This window comes from Sceloporus undulatus, chromosome 2 (genome assembly GCF_019175285.1).
Source record: "Sceloporus undulatus isolate JIND9_A2432 ecotype Alabama chromosome 2, SceUnd_v1.1, whole genome shotgun sequence".
Lineage (NCBI taxonomy): Eukaryota > Metazoa > Chordata > Lepidosauria > Squamata > Phrynosomatidae > Sceloporus > Sceloporus undulatus.
The window spans coordinates 4,885,212-4,900,429 of NC_056523.1; the positions used below are offsets into that span (position 1 = coordinate 4,885,212).

The window sequence follows — 15,218 nt, forward strand, 5'->3', positions numbered from 1 at the left end:
TGTTGAGAGTTAGTTAGGATCAGAGACAGAGACTGATTTAGAATTTGGTCCTTTAGTTGGTAGTTAGTTGATTAAGCAGGAATAGGCCAGAGAAATGTGAGTTAGTTGGTCAGGGGCAGTCAGGATTTAGAGTTAAATTAATCCTTTATGTTTGTATAATTTACATTGGCTGCATTTGCACTGCAGAAATAATCCAGGCTCACAGCATTTTCACTGCCATGGCTATGGAATTCTGGGAATTGTAGTTTGTTTATTTATTTAGGTATTTATATCCCGTCCTTCAGCCCTAATGGCTCTCAGGGCGGCTTACAATAATATTTTTAATCAGTTCCCTGCCCTCAGGCTTACAATCTAAAAGTTTGTTGTAGCGCCAGAGCTCGGGGTGTCAAATATTGTAGGTATGCCACTTCTGAGGTAACACCACTAGCCAGGGAAAGGAAAGGCCTACTGGCAAAGGGTAAATTTTGCCACCAAAATGTACACTTTGACAGTGTAAATGTGGAGCAACATTTTACAGTAAGTCTTGCTCAGACTAGTGGTCTTCCCAAGGTTGCTTTTAGGTTCCACATAAGAAACCACTAGGTGCTTTGCATGTGTTGTGAATGTAAAGTGATGCTCCAGACAATAATTGGCCAGTCAGCATTCTTCACACATTTGAATAGGACTCCAGCCCATAAACCTTTTCCAAATGCCAGTGAGGATGGAATCTTTCTCCAGACTGGCCCACAGTTCCAACCCTTGGGCTCCCGTCACTCAGTTTACTCTTATCCTCTCCCTGGATCTGATACTTGGGCCTCAAAGTGATCTCCACTGTGAACAAGCAGCTGTGTTAAACCCTGTGTTCAGAATGGTAAAATGTGACTACTTGTTCATCTCAATTCTTAAATGAAACAGCCAATCACAGTGATAGAAAAAAGCAGTAAAGATTTATTATATAACAATTAGGTTAAGCATGAATGCCCTGAACCTTTCCCTCATACACTGCTTCCAAACCCCTACTCAGATTTCCCCCATCTCAGACTGCCTGACTCTGCTTCATCTTTCTGACTACCATATAGTCCTCTAGATTTTATCCTTCCTCCACCTAGGCTCCCCGTCACTCCATACCCTGAGCTGTGACTGCCTGGCTCCAACCGGACTTGCCTAGCTCTAGGCAGAGTTGTGGTCTTCCCAAGGTTGCTTTTGGGTTTCATATAACAAAGGAGAATGTGTTAGGTGCTTTAGTGTATTCTGTGAAATAACACTGCACACCAGTGGTTCCCAAACTTAGGTCCTCTAGAGATTTTGGATTGCTGATCCCAGAGTTCCTGACTCTTGGTTAAACTGGCTGGGGCTTCCAAGAGCTGATGTTCAAAACACTAGCAGAACTAAAGTTGAGAACCACTGGCTTTCACATATTTAGTATTCATTAGACATTTTAATATAACTTCAACCCAAATTACAATCCTTTACCCTATGGATCATCCTTGCTTTTGTGTACATCCCGAAAACAGTCAAATTGCTTCAGGACTGCTTGCTCTCTTTTCAAGGTAGAAGTCAGAGCCTTTATTTCTTCTGTATCCTTTAAGGCACAGGTTTGGTTGGGGGACTGCTTTAACTTTGTCCTCAACTTGTCCACTCTAGACTTATACTGATTTAAAATGGCAAGAACACACTTTCTGTACTTTCTATATTCCTTCATCATTTCCTGATCCAAAGTAGGCCCTTGGGAATTATGAAGAGGATCTGTTTTCTGCTTTTTATGCAGAGGCTCTGAATTTGCCAACTCTGGAGCAGTCTGTTCAGAGCTGGAAAGGGGGGCTTCCAAAACATCTTCACTTATTAGCTCTTCAGTCTCTTGTGTATTTTGTCCTTGGGAGCAACCATGATCATCCGGCTGGCTGGCGGTCACTGAAATGTTGTGGTCCACACTCAGATTGATCATTTGTTCCGTCTTTGAAAAATCTCCCTGTTGAGTTGTAGAAAGGGTGCCTCGGCCTGTTTTTGATGCAAACAAAACAGATTACCAAACATTCAACCTCCAATTGCTTTGAATCTCCTGTGCACATTACCTGGCTAGTCAAAAGGTAAACACAACACTTTATTGGTACTGGCTAGGAAAGATGCAATCTAAGATGATGGACTCTCTTTTCACAAGAGATCTTTAAGCAGAGACTGGATGGCCATCTTTCAGGAGTGCTTTAGCTGGATATTCTTACACAGCAAGGGATTGGACTAAATAGCTCTTGCAGTCCCTTTGAACACCATGAATATTATTAATATTATAGTTGATTTTTATGGCGCTGTAAGTGTACACAGTGCTGTACATACAAACGATCAAATCAATAAAAGTGAAACTTGCCAATGGTGTACAATCTACAAAATATGTATAAGACAATAAGGTAATAATATAAAATAGAATTGGTTAAAATAAGCAGGCAACAATTTAAAATAACAACATCAACTATCCAATGAAAAATCAGATAGATAATCACAAAGTACCTGGGAACGCTTCCCTGAACACGAGTCTTCAACTCAGATTTAAAAGTGGTCTAAGATGTCTGAGAGTTGAGGCCCAAGACATCTGGAGGTTATTTAGCTAGGTTTGCCTGGTTTAATGGCAAGCTTTTGCCCTTTTCTAGGTTACTTGCCTCCACTGAATAATCCTCTTCAAAATGTTCATTATGAGTCAAGAAAACACATGGCCCTGTTTCAGACATTCCTTCACTGAATTTTTAAACTCCTCAGAACTAATGAACTTATTAACCAGACTGGCAAGCAGCTCATAATTAATAAGCAATTAAGTGTTTCTATGCTTTATTGCTACCTTTAATGCACTATTGTACAATGAAAAAAGAAAACCCAACCCATTCCCAGGTGATAGATTTGGGAGATACTTTGGCAAAACTGGGTGAAATCAAAATAATAAACTCTCAGAGCAGGTGCTCATTTTGTTATGGCAGCAGCAGTGATTTTCTTTTGAACAAAATGTGATGCTGCTTAGAGTGATTTATATTTAGGTTGTCAATAAGATGTAAAACAGGGATGTGTAATTGTTAGTTGTAACCCTTGAGGTGCTGCTGGACTGCAATCTGACTCCCCATCATCCTCAAACACTGGGTCTGCTCACTTGAAGATGACTGGAGGTGGAGTCTAGAGCTTTATCTCTTGTCAACATCGTTCGCTTCAGTACTTCAGGCTCTCAGCCTGAAAACCTACTAGAGCCCAGCCATCTACTCTCACCTTTCATCACTCCCCCCAGCAGTGGATTGCTATATCTTATTTATCTGCGGCTCTCTTCAGGCTTTTGGACTCACCTGGCTTCAATTCCGCAAACGCAGTTTCATCTACTGTGGGCTGAACAGAACATCTGCAACTGTTACTGAACAAACACACCCAGTTCTTAAGAAACCCAAGATGTAAATGGTTTATTCCCACTGAATTATTGGCCCTTTTAAATCTGGGCCCAGTCTTTCAAACAACAAACAAACTACAGAAACCATCAAATACTTACTGGACTGCCAAGGTTCTGGATTAATGTAGTTTGCTCTCAAGATGGCTTTCAGGATGGAACCTTCCCTAGCATCTGATGCTGTACTGTGATTCAACACTGCATTGCTGTCTGTGGTGTGACCCACTGTAGGTGTGCTTTGTATCTGGTCAACATCTGGAGCTGAGTCAGCCACTGAAGTGGAGGGTATAGCAAAGGAGGAGGTAAGTGTGGGTGGCTGTGAAGGCACTGCTGGCTGTGGAGGAGTCATACCTGATGGCGTTTCATGCTGGTTAGATAGGACACCAGCTGTAGCAGATAATGGCAGGACAGGTTGCAGAAGGGATGGCTGGGTTTCCAGAGTACAAGAGAGCTGGCCATTTTGCAGTCCTGGTAAAGCCACAGTGTTAGGAAAAGCAGGATTGGGAACCTGTTCCTGCTGGAAAGACGTACAATTAGAATGACATTCCAAAACTTCCCCATTTATGCATACAAGAAAATTCACAAGAACATCCCATGATTTGCACCAGCAGCCACTACACTGCTTTTCAATTCTAACTGCTGCAGTGTGGCAAAATTTTTGGGTTGGGGGTTGGGTGGGGGATTAGTCAGATGTTTCTGGACAAGTAGCTAGTTGAAGATTTATTCAATACTTGGAAAAGCTCACACCTGATAGATTTTTAGAAATAAAATAAAATACACAATATAAGGTCCAAAATGTCCAAAGGTATAACTACGTTTGTCTATTCCAACAAAATAACATGTGAGTTGTTAAGGTATCTTTAAGACCCATGCATTTATTTTCTCCATAAACTTTTGTGGATCACAGTAATCCACATTTTAGGAGTGGATTATATCTCTAAAAGATATAAATGGACATCTGGGTTACAAGGCAACAGAACACTTTCTATTGTTTCCTACTGGTTCAGCGATAATAAACTACTGAGCAAACATGCATTGGATAACATCTAATAAGCAACTTGTGCTGATTGTTTAGGGTCAATTTTAATAGTATACTTTATTTATTATTATTATTATTATTAAATTTGTTTATAAAGCGCTGTAAATTTACACAGCGCTGTACATACAATCTTTTTAATTGGACGGTTCCCTGCCCTCAGGCTTACAATCTAAAAAGACACGACACAAAAGGAGAAGGGAAAGATGGTGGGGAGGGGGCCTCTCTAGTAGGATAATACATATAAAATACATAGCAATACAGGAAGTGATTCAATAAAACAGACAACAAAAGAACATCAAATAGCAAGTGACAGTTATGCAGTGCCTGGGAAGGCTTCCCTGAACAGGATGGTCTTCAGCTCCGATTTGAAGCTGGTTAAAGAAGTGATGGCTCTTGCTTGGTTACTCACTCCCTGGTTAACAGCATCCCTCTAGGGCTGTTCACTGTTTTTTAGAATCATTCATATGTGTGTGTATGTATGTATGTATGTGTGTGTGTGTGTATGCACATACATGTATCTGTACAGACAGATGAGTCAAGTAACAACCAATAATGCATTCTGTTATCTAGTATCTTCTAACTACCATATTGCTAACCAGTTCTGAGTCATCAGCAAGCCTTTAGTTATAGCTTTTTCATCAGCCACCAGATCTAAAGACTGCTGGTAAAAGCTGTCCTGAAAACACCAATAGACAATCCAGAATTACACCCTTATGATTGAAAGTGTTGCATTGCCTGTAAATATCTTAAGCAGACTGTTACTTTGAAGAGAACACTAACTGGCAATGATCTACTATATTAAACAATATATAACCTGCCAGCCCTACAATCTTATTTACAGGATTGAATGCAGACAAACAGGATGTCGCCCTTCAGGAACCATATGTTTGCAATCCTGACTAGGAAACTGCCGCAACCAGTGGCCAAGCATTTCAGCTCAGAACACCACAGCTTCTCTGATTAATCCCTGTTTGAAGTATGAAGTGTCAAGCTTGGTGTTCTGAATTGAAGCAAGCAAATGGGTCCTAGTGACAGCAATAGCAGAGATCAAGCCTGAGCTCTCTCTGGAAGCCAAGATGTTTAAATTGAAGAACAGCTGCCAATTAGTTTCCAGGTAAGGTGTAAAGCATTGGTTGCTACCTGTAAAGCCCTACATGGTTTGAGTCCAGGTTACCTTTTGGATTGCCTTCTTCTGCCTAATCCACCCTGTACACTCATTTCTCCTGGGGGCCATTTACTTCAGTCAGCCAGGTCTAGGCAGGGTACTCCTATCCAAAATACAGCCCTTCTTTTACCCAGGGGACCTGTTCCAGACCCCCCCCCCCCCACGTAAAAGAAAAAAAATTCGGTGCTCAACCTTTTAATTGTGTTATGTTGCTCTATTTTAATCTGTGGTTCCCTGCCTTGAGTCATAGGGAAAGGTGGCAAGATGAGAATAAAGATGAGGATAGTGACACAAACCATTGAAAAAGAGGTAACATTATTAACTGGGATGGGATTATTCATCTGCAGAGCTGTCCAAGGTTGTAACAATGGCTGAAGCAGGTGGGCTTTCCCTGGATTCCTCTGACTCTCGCCTGCAAAATGAATCCACAAGAGAGTTTATTACAAGTAAGAAGCTTCCCAAGCAGTGACTGACATACATAGTGGCATGTTAACAAGGGCAGTTGGTGGGAACTCCTGAGGCTGTTCCTTCATATTTCCCTTCCTCCAAGTTAATGTTGCTACACTCTGTCCCTGATTTATGCTTTTGTTGTTGTTTTGTTTGACACTCTGGCCCCATTTTGTGGCCCCTGAACCCTATCATCCTGTCATTTAAACATGACTATCATGTCATCAATCAGAATTTATTCACTCTGAGCTGCCCCAGCTGGCCTCTCTTAGCCTTTTGGATAAGTTGGAAAGGACTTGAAGGCAAACAACAACAGCAAAATTTCCATACACAGGGATTTTCAATTTGAATTGATATTCCCACATACCAATGGCATAAATACGTGTGTCCCTGGTTTCCACTCCACTATATGCACCTGAGAAAGTAGACTGAAATCTATGAAAGCTCATGCTGCCAAGTTCTTTATTTTAGTTAGTCTCATAAGTGCTACAAGCTCTCTGCATATTGATTCTACAGACTAACACAGCTATGTCTTTGAATTCTACAACAACAACAGCATCATTCAAATGTTCTTACACTATCCTTAATGAATGAGCCATTGGGCCTGTTTGTGATGGGAAATCATGCAACTGTAGCAGAAATAGCCACACAATGGGCAAAACCCAGGCTAGCCATACCTGGATCTGGGGTTTTCCATGCTGGCAAAGAGTCTGTTTTGTCTGCTTCCATGATCTCTTCTTCCGCAGGGGTTCTCTGCTGGGCATCCACCTCCTCTTCTGGTATCTCAGACAGCTCTCCCCGCGGGGGACTGTGCAGGGAGCCTAGCACCTTCTGTGAGGCACTTGCTGTTTCTTTCAGGGGGGAATGTTTTTCTTCCAAGACACTCAACAACCTCTCCTCCAAAGCATTAAGCTTGTCCTGCAGGGCAACTAGTTTACTCAGTGGGAAACTCTGCACGCTTGCCCACAGGGCGCTGAGCTTATCTTGCTCGGCACCCATCTTCTCCCATAGGGCATCCCTCAGAGCATCTTTCAGGGCCTCCACATTTTCTTGCAAGTTACATACTCTATTCTGTGAGTCATCCCACAGGAATACCTTCAGATTGTATACCTTCTCCCACACACCAAACAGCTTCAGTGGGATACCCCATAGGGTCCTCACCTTCCCCCACAGGCCACCCATCTCCTTCAGTGGGACATCTTGCAAGGCATCCCACAGGGCATACTGTTTCTCCTTTGCTGGGGCATCCCTTGGAAAATCCACCATGGCATCAAGCAAACCACTTGTGATCTTGTGCAGGACACTCAGCTCCTTCAGTGGAGTGGCCCTCAAGATGCCCTGCATGGCCTTCAGCTTCTTCAGCAAAGCACCCACCCCATTTTGGGGGGCTTTCCTGAGAGCATCCCAGCATGCATCTACTACCCCCAGGAGGGTAACCATTCTGTCAAGCTGGATCTCCCACAGAGCAAAGTTCAGCTCTGTCACCTTCTCCCACAGGGCATCTCTCTCCAGTGGGGCATGGCGCAAGGCACTTCCATCCTCTTGCAAGGCATCTCTCAGTGCCTCCATCTTTTCCAAGGCACTCATCTTCTTCTGCAGTGGAGTATCTGCTACAAACTCACGAAGGGCATTGTTCAGGGCACCCACTTTCTCTTGTAACCAACCCAGGTTCTCTGGAGGGATATGTCTCAAGGCTTTCAGAAACCAGGCATCCCACAGGGCCTCTGCCTCCTGCTCCAGGGCCCAGATTTCCTTAGCGATGAAGTCACGCAATGCAAGTGCCAGGACTCCCCGCTTCCCTTGAAGGTCCTTCACCTTCCCTTGGAGGGTGACACCATCCTTCAGGGCACCCGCTTCCTTTTGCAGGGCATCCGTTTTCTCCAGCAAGGCATCCAAAGTGGTCTCCTCCTCCTCCTCGTCTTCGGGGTCCTCAATGGGGGACAACATGTCTGGAGTGGCCAGGTCTCTCCAATTCCCTTGCAGGTCCATCACCTTCTCTGGGGTGGCACCATCCCACAGATCATACAAGGTGGCCTCCTCCTCCTCCTCCTCTGTGTCCAAAATGGTGATCACTGGGGTGTCCAGGACTTCCTGCTTCTGTTGCAAGTCCTTCACTTTCTTTTGGGTGGCACCACCCCACGGAGCACCAGCTTCCTTTCGCTGGGCATCCGCTTTCTCTAGCAAGGCGTCCTTTTCCTCTGGGTCCTCAATGGTGGGCACTGGGCGGTCCAGGTTGGACAGGACTCCTAGCTTCTTTTGCAGGTCCTCCACTTTCTGTGGGTTGGCACCATTGTGTGGGGCAGTGAAGGTGGCCTCTTCCTCCTCTGGATCCAAAATGGAGGTCACTGGGGGCTCCAGGTTGGCCAGGACTCCTAGCTTCCATTGCAGGCCCTCTGCCTTCTGTGGGGTGGCATTGAAGCCTTCCTCCAGGTCCAAAATGGGGGCCAATGGGGGGCCCAAATTGGCCATGGCTCTCTTCTTCTTCTTCCCATAGACATGCTTAGCTTCCCCTTTGGTGCCCTTGAGGGCGTCGACCTCCTTCTGCCAGGCCTCCACCTTCTCCAGGAGGGCGTCCAAGGAGGAGGCCTCCTCTCCCTCTGGGCCCCAAGGAGCAGGAGCAGGAGCAGGAGGGCCCTGAGAGGCCCTGGGCCTGCCCCGTCTTCCTCCTCCTCCTCCTCCTGGGCCTCTTCCCGCCCTGGAGGCCTGGATGCAGCGGATGAGGGCCAGGCCCAGGTCCAGGAAGTTGAGCAGGGTCTCCTGGCTGTTCTCCGGGAGGGCCGCCGTCCCCTCCGCCGCCGCCGCCAGCGCCTCCCAGCCGGGCCTCCAGGGAGCCTTGCTGACGCCTCCTGCTGCCCTTCGCCTCAGGGCCGCCGCCGAGGCCAAGAGGGCCTCCCATCCCCGCTGGGCCTCGCTCAGCTCCCTCAGGCAGCCCTCCAGCGATGGCTTCCCCGGCAGAGTCACCTTCCTCCGGGCGCTTCTGCCCCTCACGGCCGCCGAGACCGAGCACCGCTCCCGCAGCCACGCCAGCTCCTCCCGCAGCCGCTCCAGCCGGGAAGGGGAGGGCGGCGACGGCCGGGAAGAGGAGGAGGAGGACATGGCGGCCTGCTCCTCGCAGGCCTCACCTGGCAGCGGGCGGCCTCGCGGAGGAAGAACAGGCCTCCTCCTCCTCACTAGGGCGCCTCCGCCTCCTCCTCCTCCTCCCACCCCAGCCCTCCTCCGCCTTTGCTAAGACTCAGGCGGCCCACCAGGGCTCCTCTCAGCTACAGAAATCCCCTGCTGCCATGGGCAAAGTCACACTCTCTCAGCCTCACAGACTCATTAAATGTATAGGGACCCTTTCAGCTGTAGAGAGAGCTGCCATAGGCAAAGTCACACTCTCTCAGCCTCAGACAGTTCCAAGGGGCCCCTAGCATTGACGCGACTGGCCACCCTCTGAGGCTGAGAGAGTGTGACTTGCTCATGGCAGGGAATCTCTATAGCTTTAGAGGCACCCCAGTGGGCCACCAAACTCTTGGCGCATTTAGCCACCCTCTGAGGCTGAGAGAATGTGATGATGGCCAGTGTAGCTAAGTGTATAGGAGTCCCTCCTGTCAGCTGCAGAGGCATCTGCCATGGGCAAAGTCACACTCTCTCAGCCTCCGAGGATGGTCAAACTTGCCAGGACTCATGTGGCCCACTAAGGGTTTACTCAGATCATGTTCTCCATTTTGACAGGGATGCCTTGTTCTCTGCGGTTATGGCATCTGGTCAGGATAAAATCAAATGCCCTCCTTTCCCAAGACATGTCCTACATTTCAACCTTCTGTCCAGGGAGAATTCCAAAATGTCCTCCATTTTGAGCATGGCTAAGAACCATACATTTAGGTTTCTGTTTGGCTTTTATTCGGTCATGTCCTACATTTTACTCGAATATCCTCAATTTTGAGGGGGGGATATCTTTGTTCTCTGTGGTCAGGGTGATGTCCTCCTTTTCCAAGACAAGTCTCACATCAGCCTTCTGTCCAGGAGAAATCCCAAAATGTCCTCCATTTTGAGCATGGCTAAGGTCAGCACAAATTCCCATTTACGCAAGGCTGTGGTTTGGCCGTGTCCTACATTTTACTCTTTAAGTCCTACATTATTTGGGGTGTCTTCTTTTTTAGGACATGTCGACCTTCTGCCCTGGAGGAATCCCAAAATGTCCTCCATCTTGACCATGACTAAGAAGCATGAATTCACTTATATGAATTGTTTTGGGTTTGTATTTGGTTGTGTCCTACATTATCTTGAGGGTAGTCCTCTTTTTCCAGGACAAGTTCTACATGTCAACCTTCTGTCGAGACAAAATGTCCTCCATTTTGACCATGACGAAGAAGTATGAATTCACATTTATATCATAGAATCATAGAATCATAGAGTTGGAAGAGACCTGAATGGCTTTTGTTTAGTCGTGTCCTACATTTTACTCGAGTATCCTACTTTATTTTGGGGTGTGTGTGTCTTGTCCTCCTTTGCGGTTATGAGGACGCCTGGCCACTCTAAATTAATGCAAAAGGTCTACAAGGCAGCGGCATTATGATCTCTTTCGCTGGACTGAATAAAAGGGTGGGAAAAAGGAGGCTCCTTATTTGGAGGCTGCAGCGTGAGGCGATAAAGGCAGAGTTGAATCTGCTGCGACCAATTTAATAACTTCTGCTGCGACCAATTTAATAACTTCTTCGTGGATAAAACCTCTCGGATAAGCGAAGGTCTTAACGCCAACATCCAAGCAGAACCTAGCGTAGAGGCGTCCGGAGCCTCCGTGGACTCCATTAAACTGGATCGGTTTGAGTTGGTGAGTACCGATGATGTGGACAAGATCCTCGGAAGTGTTCGGAAGACAACTTGCTCTCTCGATCCCTGTCCCTCATGGCTAGCGGCCCAGGGGGGACCGGCGGTAACTTTATTGCTACGCCGGATTATTAACACATCTTTGAGGGAAGGGCAATTTCCATCAGAATTAAAATTGGCCATTGTAAAACCTATATTAAAAAAGCCCTCCCTCGACCCCCTGGTACATAACAATTATCGGCCAGTTTCGCTGCTGCCATTTTTGGGGAAGGTGATCGAGAGGGCGGTTGCAATCCAGCTTCAGGCGGTCTTGGATGAAACGGATTATCTGGACCCATTTCAAACTGGCTTCCGGGCGGGTTACGGGGTTGAGACGGCCATGGTCGCCTTGGTCGATGATCTCCGTCTGGGCATCGACAGGGGAAGCGTGTCCCTGTTGGTGCTCTTGGACATCTCAGCGGCTTTCGATACTATTGACCATGGTATCCTTCTGGGACGCCTGGCAGAGGTGGGAATCGGGGGCACTGCGCTCCAGTGGTTCCGGTCCTACCTCTCTGGGAGGTCCCAGATGGTGCAGCTGGGAGACGTGTGCTCCGATGAGAGGGCCCTTATAACTGGGGTCCCTCAAGGAGCCATTCTGTCTCCCATGCTATTTAACATTTACATGAAACCGCTGGGAGAGATCATCCGGAGACATGGGGCACGGGGTTATCAATACGCTGATGACACCCAAATCATTTTCTCTATGTCTCCGACTGATGCAGTGACTGGGGATGGCGTCTCTCCTCTCGTGGCCTGTCTGGAGTCAGTAATGGGTTGGATGAGGGAAAACCGACTCAAGCTGAATCCAGAGAAAATGGAGGTACTTGTGATAGGTTCCCCTGGTCCAGGAATGGCGGTAGTTCCACCTGTCCTGAACGGGGTCACGCTCCCTGTGAAGGACTCTGTGCGCAGTCTGGGGGTGTTTCTTGACTCGTCGCTTCACCTGACTGCTCAGGTGAATGTGACGGTCAAGAACACCTGTTATCAGCTTCGGCTTATTCGCCAGCTGCGCCCATACCTGGCCCAGAGGGACCTTGAAACGGTAGTACACGCTCTGGTAACCTCGAGATTGGATTTCTGCAACGCACTCTACATGGGGCAACCCTTATACCAAACCCGGAAGCTACAAATGGTACAGAATATGGCAGCCAGGCTGGTCACTGGAACTTCCAGGGCCAGCCATATTACACCGGTGCTTAAAGATCTGCATTGGCTGCCTATTCGCTTCCGGGCACAATATAAGGTGTTGGTGATGACCTATAAAGCCCTAAATGGCTTGGGCCCAGGATACCTGAAGGACCGCCTCTCCCCGTACATTCCGTCCCGCACCCTCAGAATATCTGGGCAGCAACTACTTAGGGTGCCAGGGGCTAGGTTGACCTCCACCGCGAGGAAGACATTTTCCATCGCCGCCCCGGCCCTTTGGAACACGCTGCCCACAGAGCTCCGCTCGGCCACCTCCCTGGCCCAATTTAGAAAGGATCTGAAAACCTTTCTATTTCAGCTTGCATTCCCCGATTAAAGTCCAGTGGGCCTCCCTTCCTCTTCTGTGGCAAAGAGGACTGGCTAACGGGGTTTTTATTCTGTTTGTGTGTAATTGTTTTTAACCCTGATGTATATGTTGTTTGATATTTTGCTGTCAACCGCCCTGATCTATGGAAGGGCGGTATAAAAATAAAAAATTTATTATTTATTTATTATTGACCTTTTCTTTTCAAAGGCTACCCAGTCACTTTGCCTCCTTTTCCCAACGGCCGCGTCGGCTACGCCAATCAGCGCGTGCGGGGCGCTCCCTCTTCTGAGGGGCCCAATCAGCGCGCGCGGTTGCCGGGCTCGAGCCCCTCCGGCCAATCAGCGTTCGCAGTGGCTCAGAAAGGGCGGAGGGAGGGGGAACCGACTCTTTAAAAGGGGTTCCGTCGAGGCGCGCAGGTTCAAAGGCGTTATTGGCAGCAGGAAGTGAGGACTGTTGTTGGCCTTCTCTATCCTTCGGACACTCCTAAAGGCTGGAGCTCGGCCTTTCCCAATCCCACAGAGGGAGCCAGAGGCACTGAAGGAGGGGCTGAGGCCTCTGGGGAGGAAGCTGGAGGGGCAGCTGAGGGAGGAGTGGGCGAAGGAGGCCCCTGAGGGCACCCAAGAGAGCCGCCTCGGCCTCTTGGAGAAGAGCCTCCCGATGGAGAGAAAGGCCCAGAGGAAGAAGAAGGGATCCCTGAAGCTGGTGGCAGCCAAACAAGATGGAGGTGGAGGCAACAACAAGGCCATCCCTCCAGGTCAAAGAGAGGGCCCTCAGGAGGAGAAACAGCAGCCCCAGACCCCAGCCCTGGCTCCTGAGGAGACCCCTCCAGAAGAAAAGGACAGAGGCATCAAGAGTGAGATGGAGGTGGACCGACAGCGTGGCCTCGAAGGAGGGGATCCAGACTGTGGCTATAATGAAGGCGACAAAGACAGTGGAGGTGGCAACACTCATGAAGAAGGCAGTGAACGCGGTGATAGGGTTGACTACCATGAAGGCAATGCCAGGTGTGATGCCTTCTGGGCAAGGATGGACAAACTGGAGCAGAAGGTTGATATAATTCGAATGATGGTATGACCGTATTGTGCGAAATAACGTTAATTCGAACCGCCCAGTGCTGAAGTCCCCCAGTTCAAGACTCATCTGATAAGGGCCATTGACTGCCCTAAGAAAGCTTTGAGCGGATTCTTGCCAAAGGAGGTGCCTCCCTTAAAAAAGAGCCCGATTCCCTGCCTGGTTTCCTGCAGGTCAGCTGGGCCTCTGACGCAGTGGAGAAGTTGTCTGACTTCCAGAGATGGGTAAATAGCTTTCAGAATGCCCTGCAGGATTACCCATTGCTAAAGGTGGACCCTTTATGTGTTTTCCCATTGAAGGAGATGGCTACCAAAAAATCTTCCAAACAGCTGCACTTCCTCCTGAAGCAGGGGCAGGAGAAGGTGGGTGCCTTGCAGAACATCTCTTTGGAGCAAGTAGATACATTAAAGGTGAAGATTGGTGCTGTACAGAAGCAGATGGGTGCCGTGTGGAAAGTCTCACTGAAGAAGGTCACGGTCCTGCTGGTAACGGTGAAGAAGCTGTCCACTGCTTTGCTGTATGGCTCCTCAAAAGAAGTGACCACTCTCCAGATTAAGGCATGTGACCACATATTTAGCCTGAAAGTTCATGTGTTGGATGCCCCTGAGAAGGAAGTGTCTTCCCTATGGCAGAAGCTTGGTGCCTTGGAGGACGTCCTGTATGATTTCCCTACAAGGAAACTAGGGGCATTGGCAGAGAAAGGGAAGGCCTTGTGTGGGAAGGTGGACGCTCTGCAGAAAAAGCTGTGGAACTCCCTTCAGGCAGAGCTGATCTTTCTGAGGGAAACGTTGGGTTCCCTGTGGGATGATGCTCCTTGCAGGGAGCTGGATGAGCTGTAGGGATATCCAGTTTATCCACTGCAAGAAAGAATGGCAGCCCTGCAAAAGACGAGGGATGGCCTTGGGGAGATGATGGGTCCCCTGGAGAAGAAGGTGAGCCCAATGGAGGAGAACATGGAAAGCGTACTGGAGACCGTGGGTGCCTCCCTGGAGGATGACAAAGCCATGGAAGTTGACAGAACAGGATTCTCAGAGAGACAGGATGCTCAAGATACAGGTATGGTTCACTAGAAGCCTTTTTCAATGGCTGCCTCTTCCTAGAGTTGGAAGCGTATGGAGCCTCAATGGTTTTGGGGGGGAGGGGCTTGCATCATACAGTAGGCCATGTTGTTGGTCATTAACTTGTTTAAAACTTGTGGTGGCCCTAAGATGACTCCATCACAGCATGTTCTTGGCAACATTTGTTTAGAGGGCGATTTGCATTTGCCTCCCACTGAGGCTGAAAGAGTGTGACTTGCTGTGGAGGCATCCGTTGGGTTTTCATAGTTGAGTTGGGATTCAGACCCTGGTCTCTAGAGTTGTAATGCTCAAAACCTCCCTACAGTGCAATGCTCAAAACCAGTACACCACACGCACTTCCCTGGTTGCATGCTATCAGAAGTTATTCCACATTCTTCCATGAACATGAAGTGGAGCTGGGACTAGCTTGTTTTAGAACAGAAGCTGTGAGCCGGGAACTGCAGTTCTCCTAAAACAAGGTATGGATCCAGTACAGTGGTGCCTCGGGTTACGAAAATAATTCGTTCCGCGGCCGCTTTCGTAACCCGAAAAGCCTTCGTAACCCGAAAACCCATAGGCGCTAATGGGGAAAAAGCCGCGGCTCCGCTGCGGCTCCATTTAAAATAGCGCCGGAGTTTTTTCGTAACCCGAAAAAACTTTCGTAACCCGAAACAATAAATCCC

The 15,218-nt window shown here is 48.1% G+C and overlaps 1 protein-coding gene across 4 annotated transcripts; it reads right to left on the reverse strand.

Moving 5' to 3' along the window:
* Window positions 1–907: 907 nt before the first annotated feature.
* LOC121923248 lies at window positions 908–9,189 on the reverse strand. Of its 4 annotated transcripts, none has more exons than XM_042453504.1 (4): window positions 6,720–9,189; window positions 5,919–6,007; window positions 3,494–3,905; window positions 908–1,977 (listed from the first exon to the last, which is right to left on the reverse strand). In XM_042453504.1, the coding sequence occupies exons 1-4, from the start codon at window positions 9,136–9,138 to the stop codon at window positions 1,454–1,456; spliced, it is 3,444 nt and encodes a 1,147-aa protein (XP_042309438.1). In that variant the 5' UTR covers window positions 9,139–9,189; the 3' UTR covers window positions 908–1,453. The 4 variants fall into 4 exon arrangements, with proteins under 4 accessions (XP_042309438.1, XP_042309437.1, XP_042309436.1 ...); XM_042453503.1 differs by having other exon boundaries at window positions 3,494–3,908; XM_042453502.1 differs by having other exon boundaries at window positions 5,892–6,007.
* Between the last annotated feature and the right edge of the window lie 6,029 nt (window positions 9,190–15,218).